The sequence below is a fragment of the Ictidomys tridecemlineatus genome, unplaced genomic scaffold (genome assembly GCF_052094955.1).
Source record: "Ictidomys tridecemlineatus isolate mIctTri1 unplaced genomic scaffold, mIctTri1.hap1 Scaffold_623, whole genome shotgun sequence".
NCBI lineage: Eukaryota > Metazoa > Chordata > Mammalia > Rodentia > Sciuridae > Ictidomys > Ictidomys tridecemlineatus.
This window is the reverse complement of record NW_027524288.1, coordinates 214,161-232,909: the sequence shown is the minus strand read 5'-3', so window position 1 is coordinate 232,909 and position 18,749 is coordinate 214,161. Positions and strand designations below refer to the sequence as shown.

Here is an 18,749-nt window from a genome sequence, read left to right as displayed (position 1 = left end):
CTGAGAAAGCAATGGATGGTAAGATTAATATCTCAAAGTATGGTAATGCAAAGGGAATGGTCAATTTTGTGTGATTGCAGAAGTATTTTCCACCGATAACTTTCCCTACTTAAAACATTTGGGAAGGCCCATTAAAAATAAGACTTTGGACACTCAAAATATAAGTTCTATTAAGACTTCTTTTTCTAATAAATCTACTTTCCTATATCTTGGCCATTTTTCAAGAATTTTCATGAAATGCCTCTCATAGAATGATCTCTGAATGATGTCCTGTGTCAGTGAAGAGTTGAGCACCTTTGTAGCTTGCTGAAAGCCCTGGATTCCATCGAACTATTTCCCCCTTCCCAGAGTTGGGAATGAGATGAGTGCTGTCTTTTGAAAACATCCAATGCTTCTACAATCATTGTTATCCCATGTGAACCATTAACTTCCCTGCAAAATGCAGGCTCCTCTCCTGAAAGTGTCTCAGAGTGAAATGACTTTCTCACATTTGACCCCATTCTACCATTTTCATCTTTATTAAAACATCTATGAACAAATAGTAGTCATAGGTTTTTGAAGGAACTCAGATTAAATGCATTTTGTCCTTCCTCATCCTTATCTCCTTATGTGCCTAAATATCTTTCTTCTTTTCTCCATCATTGCACCTACTCTTCAGGTTTTCAAAAAGAACTTCTTACACTTTGTTCTTCATCATTGTGTTTGAGGTTCTGTTTATGAATCCTTTCTAATTAGTTCTTTCCCAATTCAGTACAGTATCAAATAATATTTCTTTGTTCTTATTCTTTATTCTTACACCTTGTCAAGAAGCATGTTCTGAAATGAAATCAAAATATTTGCCTTCCATTCATCTGGTTTTTGTCCTCAGCTATCATCACATTGCTCTTCCCTGAGCATTCTTGAAATAGAAATCCATTACCTTAGTTCTCTTAATGTGGTTTAATGACCATGAACATTCCAATCACCTTAGAATGCATTGGAAATGCAGAATCAAAGACCTTCTGAATTGCAATGTGTATTTTGAACCTCATCTCCAACAAATAACTCATAGAACTGGAGAAATCTGGCCTATAGCAGTCCAACACTAAATCCTCTACCTTAATTTCATATTTTCATTCGAGCCTCAAGCTCCTCTGTACCCTGTCCCCCAAATTGAATCTGTATAAAGATTCAATATGTCCACTGGACATTTCATGAGGTTGTGGTTTTGGTGATCACTCCATAACCAAGTCTGCTCTAATCCCCATTCTCACATCCTGTGGATTATCTACTGTCATTGGAAATAGCAGCATTGTATATGTTGTCAAATTATGTATATGGCTGTGGGAACATATAGGTTTATGTTTATTTGTGGTAAACGCAAGGTAGCTCTGGATGACCTAGTAATTCATTTTTAATGCCATTCTCACCAATAGGAAGAAAAGAAAAGTGGGAAAAAATAGCACTGTATTTCAGACCAGGTTTGGTACTGGAAACTCATATATTTTCCTCACAATTTTCATATGCTGCTCTCCCTCTTTCTAATGTATGACCTGAGTTTTCCCCTTCAGAGTGCACATCTGGTTCTTTTTTATCCATTTACTCCCTGCACTCTGCTTTGCTCATTCTTCATTCCACTTTCTACTTTTCTCTTCAGTATTTCCCAACATTGCTTTTATCAGGCTTTGAAATAGAATTAATAGTTTGGATCATCTGATCACACTCTGAATTTTACCTGTCACTAAAACATGAGAAGATATATCCCTATTACCTTTCCCTTTTGGTCCAAGTATTTAGTACATTCATATCCTCAATTACTCAAATATATTTACTGCTTAGAATTTTTTTAAAAAATATTTTGTCCAACAAACATTTTAAAAATATGTGGCTCTTACCTTCCACAATATGCTTTTTCATTTGAAGTGCATCCAAAGAAAAATGATCAAAGCACTTTGGTGAACAAATCTCACAGATGCGCTGTTAAAATTAATGTCAGTATTGAGTTGCAGAGTCTTAATTACTATTTAAATGCAGACAGCTAAATTTCCACTTTTAAAATCAATAAGAATATATACTAGACAAGTACACGCTTAAAACTTAAACATTTGAAAGAATTTTGTATATCCTCTCCAATTAAGCTTAACTTTCAATGTTATGGCTAAGGACTCGAAAACAAGAATGCAAAGACAGAAGAAAACATTCACTGACAACATACTAAATGATGTGTATAACTTCACAAAGATATAACATCTCTACACCTAACCATACTCAATATTTTCTACCAAAAATAAGAGAATATTTAAAAATATTCTTAGAAATACACTTGATGTTAGACAGCTTTAAACATTTGAAACATTTAAAGACAAAGTATTTTGTGTTAACACTAATATTTGATAAGACAATTTGAATTGTTGTATGCGGAGCAGAAATGGAGCATTCTCACATTTGCTTCATTTTAGCTAATCAAAGACTTCAGAAATGTTAATATCTTTTGGGAAAATTTTTACTGAGAGGAAAAATCATTTAAAAAAGTACCAAAATAGTAAGAAAAATGTTCCTTTATTTTAGCTGTATATAACAGCGAACATTATGGGGGAGAGTATGCAGCAATTTCCACTTAGGAAAAGTGTACCAAGGGAGAAAAATGGGAGTGCATAAGCACACTGTGCTTGTCAGCTGCTCCCTGGATTTGACATAGTTCAACTGGTGTGTGGCTGTATGTTGAGGTGATGCTATAAAACACTGCTGTATAAATATAGAGAGCCAGACACCAGATGAAACCCAGAAGTACTGGGTTCTATAAAAGAATTTACCAAAGAATCAGACTGCATTAGTGTCAGAACAAAACTGGTTAGGGTGAAGAGGGAAAGTTGTCCTCCTGGAGGCCCAGTGAGGGAATCCCAGCCATTTCAACAAAAGCTCATGCCACTCAAGTTAAATAAATGGTTTTCAGCAAGAAGGGACCTGGATTCTGCCTGACAAGTCAAGGGAGCACAGGTGCAATGAAGACTTTTCCCTGCAGTTTCAGAGTGCCTGGCCAGGACCCATCTTCATTAGGGCTCTTATTTTCTTGGTTTTAGTCATGAGAGATCAGAAAAGCCAGGCATTTGATTTCAGCGTTCCAAGACCCACTATGACCTGACTTCTCTAGGCTGGAAGACACCCACACAAAGAGTGTGGCTGAGTCAACAGAAGTTAAGACACAATGAAATATTTGAACCATGAGATGTGACCACACTTTAACATGAATACATTCAATGGCCACTGCTGTTACATTTGTTCATAATTTCAACCAGCTATCAATTATTCTCATATTTGATCATAACTCATTGATCATTTAAGGAGGATAGCCAAATGGAAGCACAAACAATAAAAAAATTCTCCTCAATCCCAAGGATGAAACTGATCTGTGATCTACCATGAATTCTGAAATTATTTGAAGATTCATAACCAGTTTGAATATTTTCAGAACTATGAAATAATTGATGATATTCCTATTCTAACTTTGCTTTTAAAGGTAATTTTATTTGACTTATTCTTCATTAAGAAAGCAATGATAAGTATAGGAAGTCAGAAACTTGAATTTAAATGTTTACATACCGTTGTTGACTGCTGGTGTTCAGTACCATCAAGAGTATCTTGCCCTTCCTTTGGTGTCACATCTAAATGTGGTTCTGCTGATGAAAGTATAGATTTACTCACATGGCATAGAACAATTATAAAGATGGGTCCTCTAGCATAATAAAGATAAGTATATCTAACAATAATTTATTTATATTTTCCCATATCTGTATTAAGCTTAACTGTTAGCTGAATATTTACTATTAAATTTATATTGCCACTGTGTGTGAGTGGGTGTGCTCCTGGAAATGAACCCATGGACTTGTGCATGTATTGCAATATTCTGCCACTGAGTTTCATCTCTAGGTCTTTAATAGTATTTTGAGACACTGTCACTCAGCATTCCCAGGATGGCTTGAAAGCTGCAATCCTCCTTCCTCAGTCCCTCACATAGCTGGGATTACAGATGTGCTTCACTGCACCCAGCTATTATTGACTTCTCTAGGAAATACTGAGACTAATCCAAAACTTTAAAAACCTCTTGGGGAGCAACTACAAGTCACCAGGTTCAATGCACACAAGCATGTCCAAGATTTACCACTCAAACAAATGGAAAGTCCTCAGAAACAAAATTTTAAAATCCCATAGAAATATGACAATTCACACTGTTTACTAGGCTCTGCCTCAGAAGAGGAATTTTGAAACAGCCCCTCTTCAGTACTAGTAATTTCCAACATGACTGATAGCATTACACCTTTATCAATTATGCCAATTTCCTCACATCTGAAATGTTTTTGTCTTCTATTCTGATAGATTTCTTTTCTTCTTTTATGACTCAGAACTTTTATGGAGTCTTGCTTAATTATGTCTTTCTCTGCTGACATAGGGTGGTGTTTGTTTTATTTTTGTTTTTATATCTATTACACGTTAATGAAGACTGGATAAACAATAAAGTATTTAAGATTTACATTTAAGATTAAAGAGTCCAACAGTTTCATTTCTCCTGAATCAAAAGAATCACTATTATCCTTTGTGCATATTTGATTATATGACCTCTGTAACTCTCTCTGTATCATGTACACAAAAAGAATGAGAAGTTATACTCAATTTCTGCATGATGTGTCAAATGCGTTCTCCTGTCATGTATAACTAATTGGAACAAAATAAGTACTACAGATAATATAATAGGATAATGAGGTCCTATGAAGATTTTCTGCCCATTTCTAGAAACCTGAGTTGCTTTGCATTTTTTTAAATATTTTTTCAGTTGTCAATGGACCTTTCTTTCATTTATTGGTACAAGATGCTGAGAATCAAACCCAGTGCCTCCCACATGCTAGGCAAATGCTCTGCCATGAGCCACAACCCCAGCCCAGCTTTGTGAGTATTTTTAAAGTACATATAATTTTTATTTGTTCAATTGTGTTATACATGACATTAGATTGTATTTTGACATATTTACACAAATTCAGAGTACATCTTATACTAATTAGGATCCTAACTAGTATTTCTATATGATTTAAGTGAAATAACCCCATCCCCCCAAAAAAAACCCCAAATATTCCCTCTGATATGTAGATGCTAACACACAACAATGGGTGGGAGTAAACTAGGAGTTAGATTAGAAAAGGGGAATGAACAGAATGGAGCAGAAACAGTGGAATGATTCTGACATCACTTTCCTATGTACATAGTCTGGTGTTTCTTTGCTTGGTCCTTTCTTAATACTTTATTAATTTCTTCTACTGATTCTTCACAACTTCTTCTGTAAATTATTCATTTACAAATTTCACTCTTTACTCATGTGCTGGAGAAAATAAATGTATCAGTCAACTTTGTCAACAATCTTTACGTGACCTAACAATTGACTGAGCTCCTGGAATGTGCTAGTGTGGATAAAAGTTGTCAGAAATGTGGCCTGAGCTGTTTCTTATGGTGTGTGGTTAATAGCCATGGGCAGGAAATGGTGAGAGCATGAAAGTTGCAAGAGAAAAAGACAACAATTCTATGTCAAAAATATGGAGATTAATGAGGAGTAATGACAGGGAACATTAAAGACAAGGGAAAGGGTTAAATATACAGAGTTAGGCATGATTTGTATAAAGAAAGATTTATAGTTAACTTTAAAATACTTGGACTAGGGCTGAGGTTGTAGCGCAGTTGTAGGGCAAGGTGAAGTGCTTGCCTAGCATGTGTGAGGCACTGGGTTCGATTCTCAGCACCACATATAAATTAATAAATAAAAGTTTTCCATCAACAACTAAAAAAAATTAAAATATTTGGACTATCATATTGTACACAATGGTTCATACTCATATTTGCACTGTAGCTAGAACCCTACAAATGCCATGGGCAGGAGCAATGTGAGGTACATAAGCATAAACAGTGGTGAAGGCAATGGTACAAAATAAACAAGATATCAACCTGAACTGGGGAAATGTTTCCAGATACAAGATACAAAGTTTTCAGTGCCAGTATAAAATGAAGTTTTAAAATGAATTAAAAGTATACAGACTGCAAACATTTCAAATGTTTTCATACACATCTTTCCAGAGAACTCATATTACACAGATTTACCTGATTTAAGTATCTTTGCATCCTTCATCCATACTGATTGATTTGGAGGAGTATCATTTATTTCAAGGAAGGCCTAAATGATTTTGAAAAAAAATATATTAAATAAATGTTGTGTATTTCAAACAAAAGATAGGTAATATGGCAAGCTTAATTTTACAGTATAGAATGCTCCACAGTCTCAATTTGTGCATGTTTTTGGGCAGCTCCTACTGCAGCCCAACAAATATTTCCATGTACACAAAGCCAATATTCAAGACAATTTATTTCTGCTTCTGAAAATGGTTCTGTAACACTTCCTGGTAGGCATACAGGAGGGTATGTCACATTAGAGACTCCAGTCTTCTTGGACTAGAATTGAGAACAAATAAGGAGATCATAGTTGCTAGCCAGAAAACCCAGAAGACTGATTAATTCTAAAAATAGATGTTGTAGAAATAAGCATCCACTTTTTAATTACATCAGCAAGGAAAAATTGTCTAGGTCTTGAATTTTTTTTAGTTTTTTATATCTTTAATCATTATTTTTTAATCTATTCATTGTCTTTTCCTTTTTTCAATGTTTTTGTACTTGTTTTCTCATCTCTCATTTCTATTTGCATCATTTCCCTTTTTAATTTTCACCCTCATTTTCCTCCTGTAGATTTTACCTTCCACCACTTTTTCCTTCATTTTTTAATTTTTTTTTTAACTTCTTCTATCTTGGAATATTAATTTTGGAGTTACTTACACCATTTTTTTTTTGTGCTTTCTGCATTATTAACACTCTCTTCACATTGGTTAGATAATTTAGAGTCATCATTTTAAACATATTTTCTTACACATCAACAAATGCTTTTCTTTGAAGTTGTTGCTCTTCCTGGTGACATTCTTTTAGAAATTGTTTTGAATGAATGATCCTATCACTTTATCACATCGAGTCAGAGCTTTGAAAATATGACTTAACTATATCTCAGGACAAAGCGTAGGATTCGTGAGCGTTGATTGGCGGCAGCGAGAAACGTCCTTGGCGCTCACTGGCTCTGTCATTCGCGGGAAGGAATTGGTGGCGCCAGAAAAAAGTAGAAACAAGGTTGTCGCAGCAGCGGGATTCTGAGGAGTTGGGCGAGCCCACCAAACCGGAACTTTCTGGACTTCTTTCCCAAAGAAATCGCAACCGACATGTGGAATAGTGGATTTGAAAGATATAGCAGCTCCACCACCTTTGGGGGAGCCAGCAGCTACACTCAGTCCCCGGGAGGCTTCGGATCGCCGACACCTTCCCAGGCTGAAAAGAAATCAAGAGCCCAAGCCCAGCACATTGTACCCTGTACCATATCTCAGCTGCTTTCTGCTACTCTGGTTGATGACATGTTCAAAACTGGGAATGTTGAAATTTCACAGGTCACTGTTGTGGGAATAATCAAGGCTCCAACCAATATTGTTTACAAAAAAGATGCATGACAGCTGCACCCATGGATGTTTGCCAGTGGGTGGACACAGATGACACCAGTGGTGAAAATACTGTACTTCCTCCAGAAACATATGTGAAAGTGGCTGGCCACCTGAGATCCTTTCAGAACAAAAAGAGCCTGGTAGCCTTTAAGATCATGCCCCTGGAGGATATGAATGAATTTACCACATATATCCTGGAAATAGTCAATGCGCACATGGTGCTGAGCAAATCCAACAGCCAGCCCTCAGTAGGGAGAGCATCTATCAACAATCCAGGAATGGGGGAAGCAGGAAACTTCAGTGGGAATAGCATCATGCCAACAAATGGCCTCACTGTGGTCCAAAACCAAGTGCTGAATTTGATAAAGGCTTGCCCAAGACCCGAAGGGTTGAACTTTCAGGATCTCAGGACTCGGCTCCAACACATGCCTGTAGCTTCAGTCAAGCAAGCTGTGGATTTTCTTAGCAACGAGGGACACATCTATTCTACTGTGGATGACGATCACTTTAAATCCACAGATGCAGAATAACTGGATTTCACTGGGTACCTGAGATATTTCCAGCTGGATCTTTTTGCACAGTCCATTGCCTCCAGCTCTGTATATATATGATCAAGTGACTTCAAAGAAGGAGATTCATCTGTAAAGAGTTTTAGCTGGCTTGAAACTTACTGACTGCTTTTCTGTTTTTGTATTTTGTGGTTTTGAAGCTCAAAGGGAGATGGACAGTTGACAGGGATGTAAACCAGGATGGAATTTCTCAAGTTTCAAGTAAGCTCCTTAGGATACCAGGGTAGATGGGATTAGAAGAGATGCGCTACCAAGAGAGTTAGGCATTTACTTAACACCTGGGAGTTTCTGTTCTTGAAGTTTTTCTGTTCAAATGAGCAGGATGAAGGTCTGTGGGCAGAGCACCAACCAAGGAACCCACTGCCCTCTGTCTATTTTTGTTTCCCACTCTGGTTCTATGGTTACTTTCAAAATTGCACTTTTGTTCCCCTTCTTGCCTTGTCTGCTGCTGAAGATGGGTTTATATAAAAATGAGATTTAGCATGCTAGCATTATAGGACGGAGGAGGAGAAGAAATGTTAAATAAAACATTGCAAAAAAAACTATATCTCAGGACATATTCAACAGAGAAATCTCAATACAATGACTCACATCAAATATCAGATGAAAAATCAATCCAAATACATGCACAAACAGTATATTAACACAAGTAACATGAGGGAACAATACAATAAGAAACCAACAAGTTTTCTATTTCCACAACAACTCTATTTACATATCAACATTGTCAAACAGCTAAACAAAGAATTTAAAAAATTGACTGTAAAAAAATCAAGAAACAAAGAACACTAAGAAATAAATTATTAATGATAATGTAGATTTTTAAGAAAAATTCCATCACATCAGAAGGTAGCTTTATTTATATGTATTTTTTAACAATTTTATCTTATTCCTTCCATGTGTGTGTGTGTGTGTTGAGAGAGAGAGAGAGAGAGAGAGAGAGAGAGAGAGAGAGAGAGAGAGAAGAGAGAGAGGGGGGATATATATGCTGGCTGTTCTGATTATTTGTATAATAATCAAATTATTATATAATTTGATATATATTATATATGATATGTTATATAATAATTTGATATATATTGTATCATATATAATATATATACACACATATTTGTCTTGTGTTATCTCATATTTAGCATTTTTAATGTAATTCTCTTTTGCTAGCATTGCCTTGTGAAGGTACAGATTTATTGGATTGTTTGATATTCTATTATTTTCATGTGTATATTTTACCTATTTCTCTCCCAATATTTTCTTCTACTCTTGGCCAAATTCTAATATTCTCTCTCCCTCTCTCCAACACTATGATTTTTCTATTTTTCCCATTCCTCTGAATAAACATTGCCTGCTACTGCTCTTCTGCATTCTCTTTTTTCACTTTATAAAATTGTGGTCTATTCTAACTTCCCATCAAATTTACTTTTTCCCTAATTAATTGCATTTTTACCATTGTTCAAAACTAAATGGTTTAGATACCATCTGCTCATACTACTATTTGCTTTTTTAACCAACTGAAAACAAGAGTTTATCATCAATATATTTCTTTTTTTATTTGTTCTTATTAGTTATACATGACAGTAGAATGTATTTTCACATATTATACATACATGGAGCATAACCTCTCATTCTTCTGGTTGTACATTATATAGATTTACATTGGTCATGTAATCATATATGCACATAAGAATGTAATGAATGTCTGATTCATTCTACTATCTTTCTGTTCCCATCCCTCCTCCCTTTACTTCATTCCCATTTGTCTAATCCAAAGTACTTCAATTCTTCCCTACCCACCCACCCACCCTTATTGTGAGTTAGCATCTGCATATCAGAGAGAACATTTGGCCTTTGGTTTTGGGGGATTAGCTTATTTCCCTTAGAATGATAGTCTCCTGTTCCATCCATTATCAGCAAATGCCACAGTTTTACTTTTCAGACCCCCTGGTACATGAAAATTGAATAGGCCAGCAGACAGGCACAAAGAGAGTGTGGAAGAATCTAGCAGGGCAACTCAGAATATCATGGGATTGAAAATGTCTTTCCTGATTGCATAGTCCGAACATTCAATGTGGATCTATGGGAAAGCAAAGGTGTCTTTCTTTTCTTTCTTTCTTTCCCTTTCTTCCTTTTTTTCTTTTTTCCTTTCTTTTTTCTTTCTTTCTTTTTTTCTCTGTCCTTCCCTCTCTCTCTCTTTCTTTCTTTCCTTTTAAATATTCATTTTCTATCCTGCTCCTTTTGTCAATTTGTTTATTACTTCTGCAAGCCTTTGGGGGAGTTTCTTGGATCTTGGAGATACAAGATCCTATTCTTGTGTCAACAGTAATGTTTTAACATCTTCCTTTCCTATTCTTGCCCCTTCCCCCATTTTCTCATGGCTCTCTTGCCTGAATGCTCAGGAAGCTGTGTTCCAGAATTGACCCAGTTCTCTCATGGGGAATAGACACTGAAGACAAGGCCTCTTGAAATCCATGGCCCTTGATTAGAGGCTAGTAGTATAATCCTAACCTTTTGGGCCACAAGTAGGGACCACGCCATTGGTGTTTTTCATTAGTTCATCATAATAACCATCTGTTAAATCAGTCTAATATTTGATCATAAGTCATTGATCATTTCAGGTGGTTATCCAAATGGAAGCAGAAAACCCCAAGCAATTTTAGGCCTCAGACCTAAGGAGCAACTAGTTCAATAAGGTACCATGAATTCTGAAATGGTTTGCACATTCTTAAACTTTCCAAGTGTTTTTAGACCTAAGGACTCAGTGATGATCTCGGCTTGATGAGAATAGTCAGAGAGGTCATTTCATGGGGCCTACTGTCCATGAGTAGAGCAAGGCAAGTGTTGGGAAGCCAGGAAGGGAAATGGACATGTTTACATACCTTTGGCTTCCGCATCTTGGAACCACCAAGGGTTGTGCCCGCTTCCTCTGCCTTCACATGGAAATGTGGTTCTGCTGACAAATATGCAGATTGACATAAATGAATTAGAACATCCTGAACAGGGATGCTGTGTCCTAATGCAAATACATAGGTCTAACAGTAATTCACTTCTCTTTTCCCACACATGCATTTACCTGCAGCTTCACTTTCAGCTGAATGCTGATTTTATTACTTACATTGCTACTGTGTGTGAGTGAGTGATCCTGGAATGGAACCCATGGACTTTGGCATGCTTGGCAAACACTCTGCCACTGGATTTTCTCCCTTGGGATCCTATTCTAGGTATTAGGAAAACCATTGGATGAAGCTGACATAAATTTCCTAGGTACACACACTGGTGTTTCTTGCATTGCTCCTTGGCTAGCTCTTTACTTGTTTTTCCACTGGATGATTCCCTTAGTTCTGGATCATCACGATTTCTGGGTTGCAGGGAACAACATTATGGGTCCCATCCTCAGTCAATGGTATCAGTCACCATTGCCAAGAGTCTTGATTTACTTGACCTGATAGTTGACTGAGCTCCTGGTAAGTGCTAGTGTGGATAAAAGACTTCAGATGTGGTGGTGTTCCTGCAGGTAGGGCCAGAGCAGTGTCTCAATGAGTGAGCACGGAGGTGGGGGGGGCAGCCAGGGGTCGGAAATGGTGACAGCAAGGAAGGGATTTGCAAGGGAGAGAAACAGACCATGATTCAATGGCATCTGCATGGCTCAAAACCATTACAGTTGGAGTCGTGTCAAGTGACCGAAAGGAGAGGGGACAGGGATGCATACACTGAGAGAGGCCCAATTTACACTCTGAAAGGTTTCTAGTTGACTTGACAACACTGGGACCATCACGTGCATAAAATATCAGTGCATAAAGGCAACGTGGGTACACCCAGGTTCATGCCTCATATGTGCAGTGTAGGGAGAACAACATGACACATCCCCTGGGTACATGGAATGTGAGGGGCCTGTGCGAAATTGGTGGCGAATGTGTAGAAGGCAACCGCCCAATAGAATATCCATGCACACCTGGACTGGGGGGAGGGATGCAGACATGTAGAGGACACCAAGTAGCAAGTCGTCAGTGCGAGGGAACAATGAGCTTTTTAAGTGAATTCAACTAAAAATCTGTGTCCCTAGAACAGGAGATCACTTCACAAGTCTATAGAACATATGCAATCAGATGGGACATGAACTAGAGGACAGGATTCAGGTTTTTGTGTTCACCATCTGGTTTCTGTGCTGCTCAGCTGCCTACACTGAGGAAAGTGTTCTTCATGTTTGGCGAGTGATGTCCTGAGCTGGCATTCAGGCTCAGTGGTAGAGAAACTATTCGCTCCCTTGAAAATGAGTATTACAGGCATGAATAGGAATAGGATCGATGGCATCAGTGTCTTGAAGGAGGAACTCTGGATGGGCAGCCTCAGAGACCATGCGAGGAAGTGATTGCCTATGACCCAATAATACAATATTTCTTTTTGGAAAGAGGAGAGGGGAAACATATAGTGATGTAACATATTAAGTGAGTGCAGAATAAAGCACACAGAAGGAAAAGGTCACTGACGGAGTAAATCCGTGCATAGAGCACAATATGGGTGTGAGCCATCAGAGAGTACACTGGGTGTCGTGGTAGCAAGCAATCTGATTGTTTTTACGTGTCTTCTTCATATGTCTCACTGGCTCATCATCTATTTTTGTGTCCAAGTCCAATATGGACCTCAGTCTCTCAGGAGCCTGACACTCCCGCCTAGCTGTCCACTGCACATCTGGAAACTCTGCAGCACGTTAGCCTAAGCTTCCTCATTCATGATTATAAATCCCTAAATCCAGTGGTGGATCTTGGGGTTTACACACAACCGAGTTAATGCTTGCCTTGAATGGTATTTTTCTCAGGTTGATAAAGGCAATTTTGTACCAACGTGAATGCCCACGTTGACATTGGCCTTTTCTGTATCCAATCTCCCCTTCCAATGGGGGATACCAAAGAATGAGGAATGGGAGCCTTTCAGAGGTTTTCACATAATGCCACCATTTCAGGTGTGTCCATAGACGCCTTTCCAAAGAACTCCTAGTGCAAAATGTACCTGGTGTGATAGTCTTGACATCCTTCCTCCTGGCACCCTTCATCTCTGGGTCTGTACTTTCACCAGAATGTCTCAATGCAGTGGGAGGCTGGATGGGTTTGGGAAAATGATATCAAATAAATGCTGTGTATTTACTGCAATGTGTAGGTCATAGGAAGAGAAGCGCAAGGTGCAGTTACCTTCAAGGAAGGAGCCCTCTGAGATCCTGAAAAGGAAAAGGGACACAGAGTCAATTAGCCATGCATGTGACAAAACCAGCCATAGCTTGGTCTCATATTAAGAAGGAGCTGGACACTCATGCTTCACTTTGGGAATAACTTTGGTAGCCTTGGGCCCTTTAGGGTTTGTGTGCATATTTCCTGGTTTTGGGTCCTCAAAACCACAAGGCTGCATGGTACCACCTTAAACCGGGGCAGAAACGTAGGTTGAATCAACACAAGCAGTGAAGTTTCCAACCCTGAGACTCTTTGCAATAGCCATAAATCAAAGAGGAAAGCGAATGGATGCCACCGGAAAGAGGCACAGTGAGGAAAGATGTGATGGCACATATGTTCCTTGACACCTATGGGAGTTCTTCAGTGCGCTGCACTCCCAACACCTGAGCTGTTCCTCCAGTTGTGCTAGAAGTCAGTGAGCACCAATTGTGTAGAGTCCAGTGAAAGGGGTCATCCATTTCTGATCCAAGAACTTTGCCTCCACCCATTGCCTGACATACACACTTTCGGCAGAAGGGCTCATTCAAAACATTCTTGATTTCCATACCCACGGGGGACACTGGTGTGCCCTCCTTTCTTGCATCCTCTGGTTTTGAGAACTTGAGCTTGCTTGATGAAGACACAGGAGAAGACAGAGGGCCCATTTCTGAGAAAGCAATGGATGGTAAGATTAATATCTCAAAGTATGGTAATGCAAAGGGAATGGTCAATTTTGTGTGATTGCAGAAGTATTTTCCACCGATAACTTTCCCTACTTAAAACATTTGGGAAGGCCCATTAAAAATAAGACTTTGGACACTCAAAATATAAGTTCTATTAAGACTTCTTTTTCTAATAAATCTACTTTCCTATATCTTGGCCATTTTTCAAGAATTTTCATGAAATGCCTCTCATAGAATGATCTCTGAATGATGTCCTGTGTCAGTGAAGAGTTGAGCACCTTTGTAGCTTGCTGAAAGCCCTGGATTCCATCGAACTATTTCCCCCTTCCCAGAGTTGGGAATGAGATGAGTGCTGTCTTTTGAAAACATCCAATGCTTCTACAATCATTGTTATCCCATGTGAACCATTAACTTCCCTGCAAAATGCAGGCTCCTCTCCTGAAAGTGTCTCAGAGTGAAATGACTTTCTCACATTTGACCCCATTCTACCATTTTCATCTTTATTAAAACATCTATGAACAAATAGTAGTCATAGGTTTTTGAAGGAACTCAGATTAAATGCATTTTGTCCTTCCTCATCCTTATCTCCTTATGTGCCTAAATATCTTTCTTCTTTTCTCCATCATTGCACCTACTCTTCAGGTTTTCAAAAAGAACTTCTTACACTTTGTTCTTCATCATTGTGTTTGAGGTTCTGTTTATGAATCCTTTCTAATTAGTTCTTTCCCAATTCAGTACAGTATCAAATAATATTTCTTTGTTCTTATTCTTTATTCTTACACCTTGTCAAGAAGCATGTTCTGAAATGAAATCAAAATATTTGCCTTCCATTCATCTGGTTTTTGTCCTCAGCTATCATCACATTGCTCTTCCCTGAGCATTCTTGAAATAGAAATCCATTACCTTAGTTCTCTTAATGTGGTTTAATGACCATGAACATTCCAATCACCTTAGAATGCATTGGAAATGCAGAATCAAAGACCTTCTGAATTGCAATGTGTATTTTGAACCTCATCTCCAACAAATAACTCATAGAACTGGAGAAATCTGGCCTATAGCAGTCCAACACTAAATCCTCTACCTTAATTTCATATTTTCATTCGAGCCTCAAGCTCCTCTGTACCCTGTCCCCCAAATTGAATCTGTATAAAGATTCAATATGTCCACTGGACATTTCATGAGGTTGTGGTTTTGGTGATCACTCCATAACCAAGTCTGCTCTAATCCCCATTCTCACATCCTGTGGATTATCTACTGTCATTGGAAATAGCAGCATTGTATATGTTGTCAAATTATGTATATGGCTGTGGGAACATATAGGTTTATGTTTATTTGTGGTAAACGCAAGGTAGCTCTGGATGACCTAGTAATTCATTTTTAATGCCATTCTCACCAATAGGAAGAAAAGAAAAGTGGGAAAAAATAGCACTGTATTTCAGACCAGGTTTGGTACTGGAAACTCATATATTTTCCTCACAATTTTCATATGCTGCTCTCCCTCTTTCTAATGTATGACCTGAGTTTTCCCCTTCAGAGTGCACATCTGGTTCTTTTTTATCCATTTACTCCCTGCACTCTGCTTTGCTCATTCTTCATTCCACTTTCTACTTTTCTCTTCAGTATTTCCCAACATTGCTTTTATCAGGCTTTGAAATAGAATTAATAGTTTGGATCATCTGATCACACTCTGAATTTTACCTGTCACTAAAACATGAGAAGATATATCCCTATTACCTTTCCCTTTTGGTCCAAGTATTTAGTACATTCATATCCTCAATTACTCAAATATATTTACTGCTTAGAATTTTTTTAAAAAATATTTTGTCCAACAAACATTTTAAAAATATGTGGCTCTTACCTTCCACAATATGCTTTTTCATTTGAAGTGCATCCAAAGAAAAATGATCAAAGCACTTTGGTGAACAAATCTCACAGATGCGCTGTTAAAATTAATGTCAGTATTGAGTTGCAGAGTCTTAATTACTATTTAAATGCAGACAGCTAAATTTCCACTTTTAAAATCAATAAGAATATATACTAGACAAGTACACGCTTAAAACTTAAACATTTGAAAGAATTTTGTATATCCTCTCCAATTAAGCTTAACTTTCAATGTTATGGCTAAGGACTCGAAAACAAGAATGCAAAGACAGAAGAAAACATTCACTGACAACATACTAAATGATGTGTATAACTTCACAAAGATATAACATCTCTACACCTAACCATACTCAATATTTTCTACCAAAAATAAGAGAATATTTAAAAATATTCTTAGAAATACACTTGATGTTAGACAGCTTTAAACATTTGAAACATTTAAAGACAAAGTATTTTGTGTTAACACTAATATTTGATAAGACAATTTGAATTGTTGTATGCGGAGCAGAAATGGAGCATTCTCACATTTGCTTCATTTTAGCTAATCAAAGACTTCAGAAATGTTAATATCTTTTGGGAAAATTTTTACTGAGAGGAAAAATCATTTAAAAAAGTACCAAAATAGTAAGAAAAATGTTCCTTTATTTTAGCTGTATATAACAGCGAACATTATGGGGGAGAGTATGCAGCAATTTCCACTTAGGAAAAGTGTACCAAGGGAGAAAAATGGGAGTGCATAAGCACACTGTGCTTGTCAGCTGCTCCCTGGATTTGACATAGTTCAACTGGTGTGTGGCTGTATGTTGAGGTGATGCTATAAAACACTGCTGTATAAATATAGAGAGCCAGACACCAGATGAAACCCAGAAGTACTGGGTTCTATAAAAGAATTTACCAAAGAATCAGACTGCATTAGTGTCAGAACAAAACTGGTTAGGGTGAAGAGGGAAAGTTGTCCTCCTGGAGGCCCAGTGAGGGAATCCCAGCCATTTCAACAAAAGCTCATGCCACTCAAGTTAAATAAATGGTTTTCAGCAAGAAGGGACCTGGATTCTGCCTGACAAGTCAAGGGAGCACAGGTGCAATGAAGACTTTTCCCTGCAGTTTCAGAGTGCCTGGCCAGGACCCATCTTCATTAGGGCTCTTATTTTCTTGGTTTTAGTCATGAGAGATCAGAAAAGCCAGGCATTTGATTTCAGCGTTCCAAGACCCACTATGACCTGACTTCTCTAGGCTGGAAGACACCCACACAAAGAGTGTGGCTGAGTCAACAGAAGTTAAGACACAATGAAATATTTGAACCATGAGATGTGACCACACTTTAACATGAATACATTCAATGGCCACTGCTGTTACATTTGTTCATAATTTCAACCAGCTATCAATTATTCTCATATTTGATCATAACTCATTGATCATTTAAGGAGGATAGCCAAATGGAAGCACAAACAATAAAAAAATTCTCCTCAATCCCAAGGATGAAACTGATCTGTGATCTACCATGAATTCTGAAATTATTTGAAGATTCATAACCAGTTTGAATATTTTCAGAACTATGAAATAATTGATGATATTCCTATTCTAACTTTGCTTTTAAAGGTAATTTTATTTGACTTATTCTTCATTAAGAAAGCAATGATAAGTATAGGAAGTCAGAAACTTGAATTTAAATGTTTACATACCGTTGTTGACTGCTGGTGTTCAGTACCATCAAGAGTATCTTGCCCTTCCTTTGGTGTCACATCTAAATGTGGTTCTGCTGATGAAAGTATAGATTTACTCACATGGCATAGAACAATTATAAAGATGGGTCCTCTAGCATAATAAAGATAAGTATATCTAACAATAATTTATTTATATTTTCCCATATCTGTATTAAGCTTAACTGTTAGCTGAATATTTACTATTAAATTTATATTGCCACTGTGTGTGAGTGGGTGTGCTCCTGGAAATGAACCCATGGACTTGTGCATGTATTGCAATATTCTGCCACTGAGTTTCATCTCTAGGTCTTTAATAGTATTTTGAGACACTGTCACTCAGCATTCCCAGGATGGCTTGAAAGCTGCAATCCTCCTTCCTCAGCCCCTCACATAGCTGGGATTACAGATGTGCTTCACTGCACCCAGCTATTATTGACTTCTCTAGGAAATACTGAGACTAATCCAAAACTTTAAAAACCTCTTGGGGAGCAACTACAAGTCACCAGGTTCAATGCACACAAGCATGTCCAAGATTTACCACTCAAACAAATGGAAAGTCCTCAGAAACAAAATTTTAAAATCCCATAGAAATATGACAATTCACACTGTTTACTAGGCTCTGCCTCAGAAGAGGAATTTTGAAACAGCCCCTCTTCAGTACTAGTAATTTCCAACATGACTGATAGCATTACACCTTTATCAATTATGCCAATTTCCTCACATCTGAAATGTTTTTGTCTTCTATTCTGATAGATTTCTTTTCTTCTTTTATGACTCAGAACTTTTATGGAGTCTTGCTTAATTATGTCTTTCTCTGCTGACATAGGGTGGTGTTTGTTTTATTTTTGTTTTTATATCTATTACACGTTAATGAAGACTGGATAAACAATAAAGTATTTAAGATTTACATTTAAGATTAAAGAGTCCAACAGTTTCATTTCTCCTGAATCAAAAGAATCACTATTATCCTTTGTGCATATTTGATTATATGACCTCTGTAACTCTCTCTGTATCATGTACACAAAAAGAATGAGAAGTTATACTCAATTTCTGCATGATGTGTCAAATGCGTTCTCCTGTCATGTATAACTAATTGGAACAAAATAAGTACTACAGATAATATAATAGGATAATGAGGTCCTATGAAGATTTTCTGCCCATTTCTAGA

The 18,749-nt window shown here is 37.4% G+C and overlaps 1 protein-coding gene and 1 pseudogene across 4 annotated transcripts in view; one reads left to right on the top strand and one right to left on the bottom strand.

Moving 5' to 3' along the window:
• The window catches only part of LOC144374220 (uncharacterized), a 58,405-nt gene that overhangs the window by 669 nt on the left and 38,987 nt on the right, over positions 1-18,749 (bottom strand). Inside the window, exons 10-18 of one of the 4 annotated variants that reach the window (XM_078037145.1) lie at positions 17,561-17,637; positions 15,856-15,937; positions 13,883-13,981; positions 13,300-13,325; positions 13,121-13,208; positions 10,993-11,066; positions 6,118-6,190; positions 3,580-3,656; positions 1,875-1,956 (exon numbers count right to left, since the gene is read on the bottom strand). In XM_078037145.1, the coding sequence (XP_077893271.1) occupies positions 1,875-1,956; positions 3,580-3,656; positions 6,118-6,190; positions 10,993-11,066; positions 13,121-13,208; positions 13,300-13,325; positions 13,883-13,981; positions 15,856-15,937; positions 17,561-17,637 (678 nt within the window). The remainder of the gene's footprint in view (positions 1-1,874; positions 1,957-3,579; positions 3,657-6,117; positions 6,191-10,992; positions 11,067-13,120; positions 13,209-13,299; positions 13,326-13,882; positions 13,982-15,855; positions 15,938-17,560; positions 17,638-18,749) is intronic. The other 3 variants (XM_078037148.1, XM_078037149.1, XM_078037146.1) reach the window with 3 other exon arrangements.
• LOC144374213 (replication protein A 32 kDa subunit pseudogene) lies at positions 7,140-8,622 on the top strand (annotated as a pseudogene).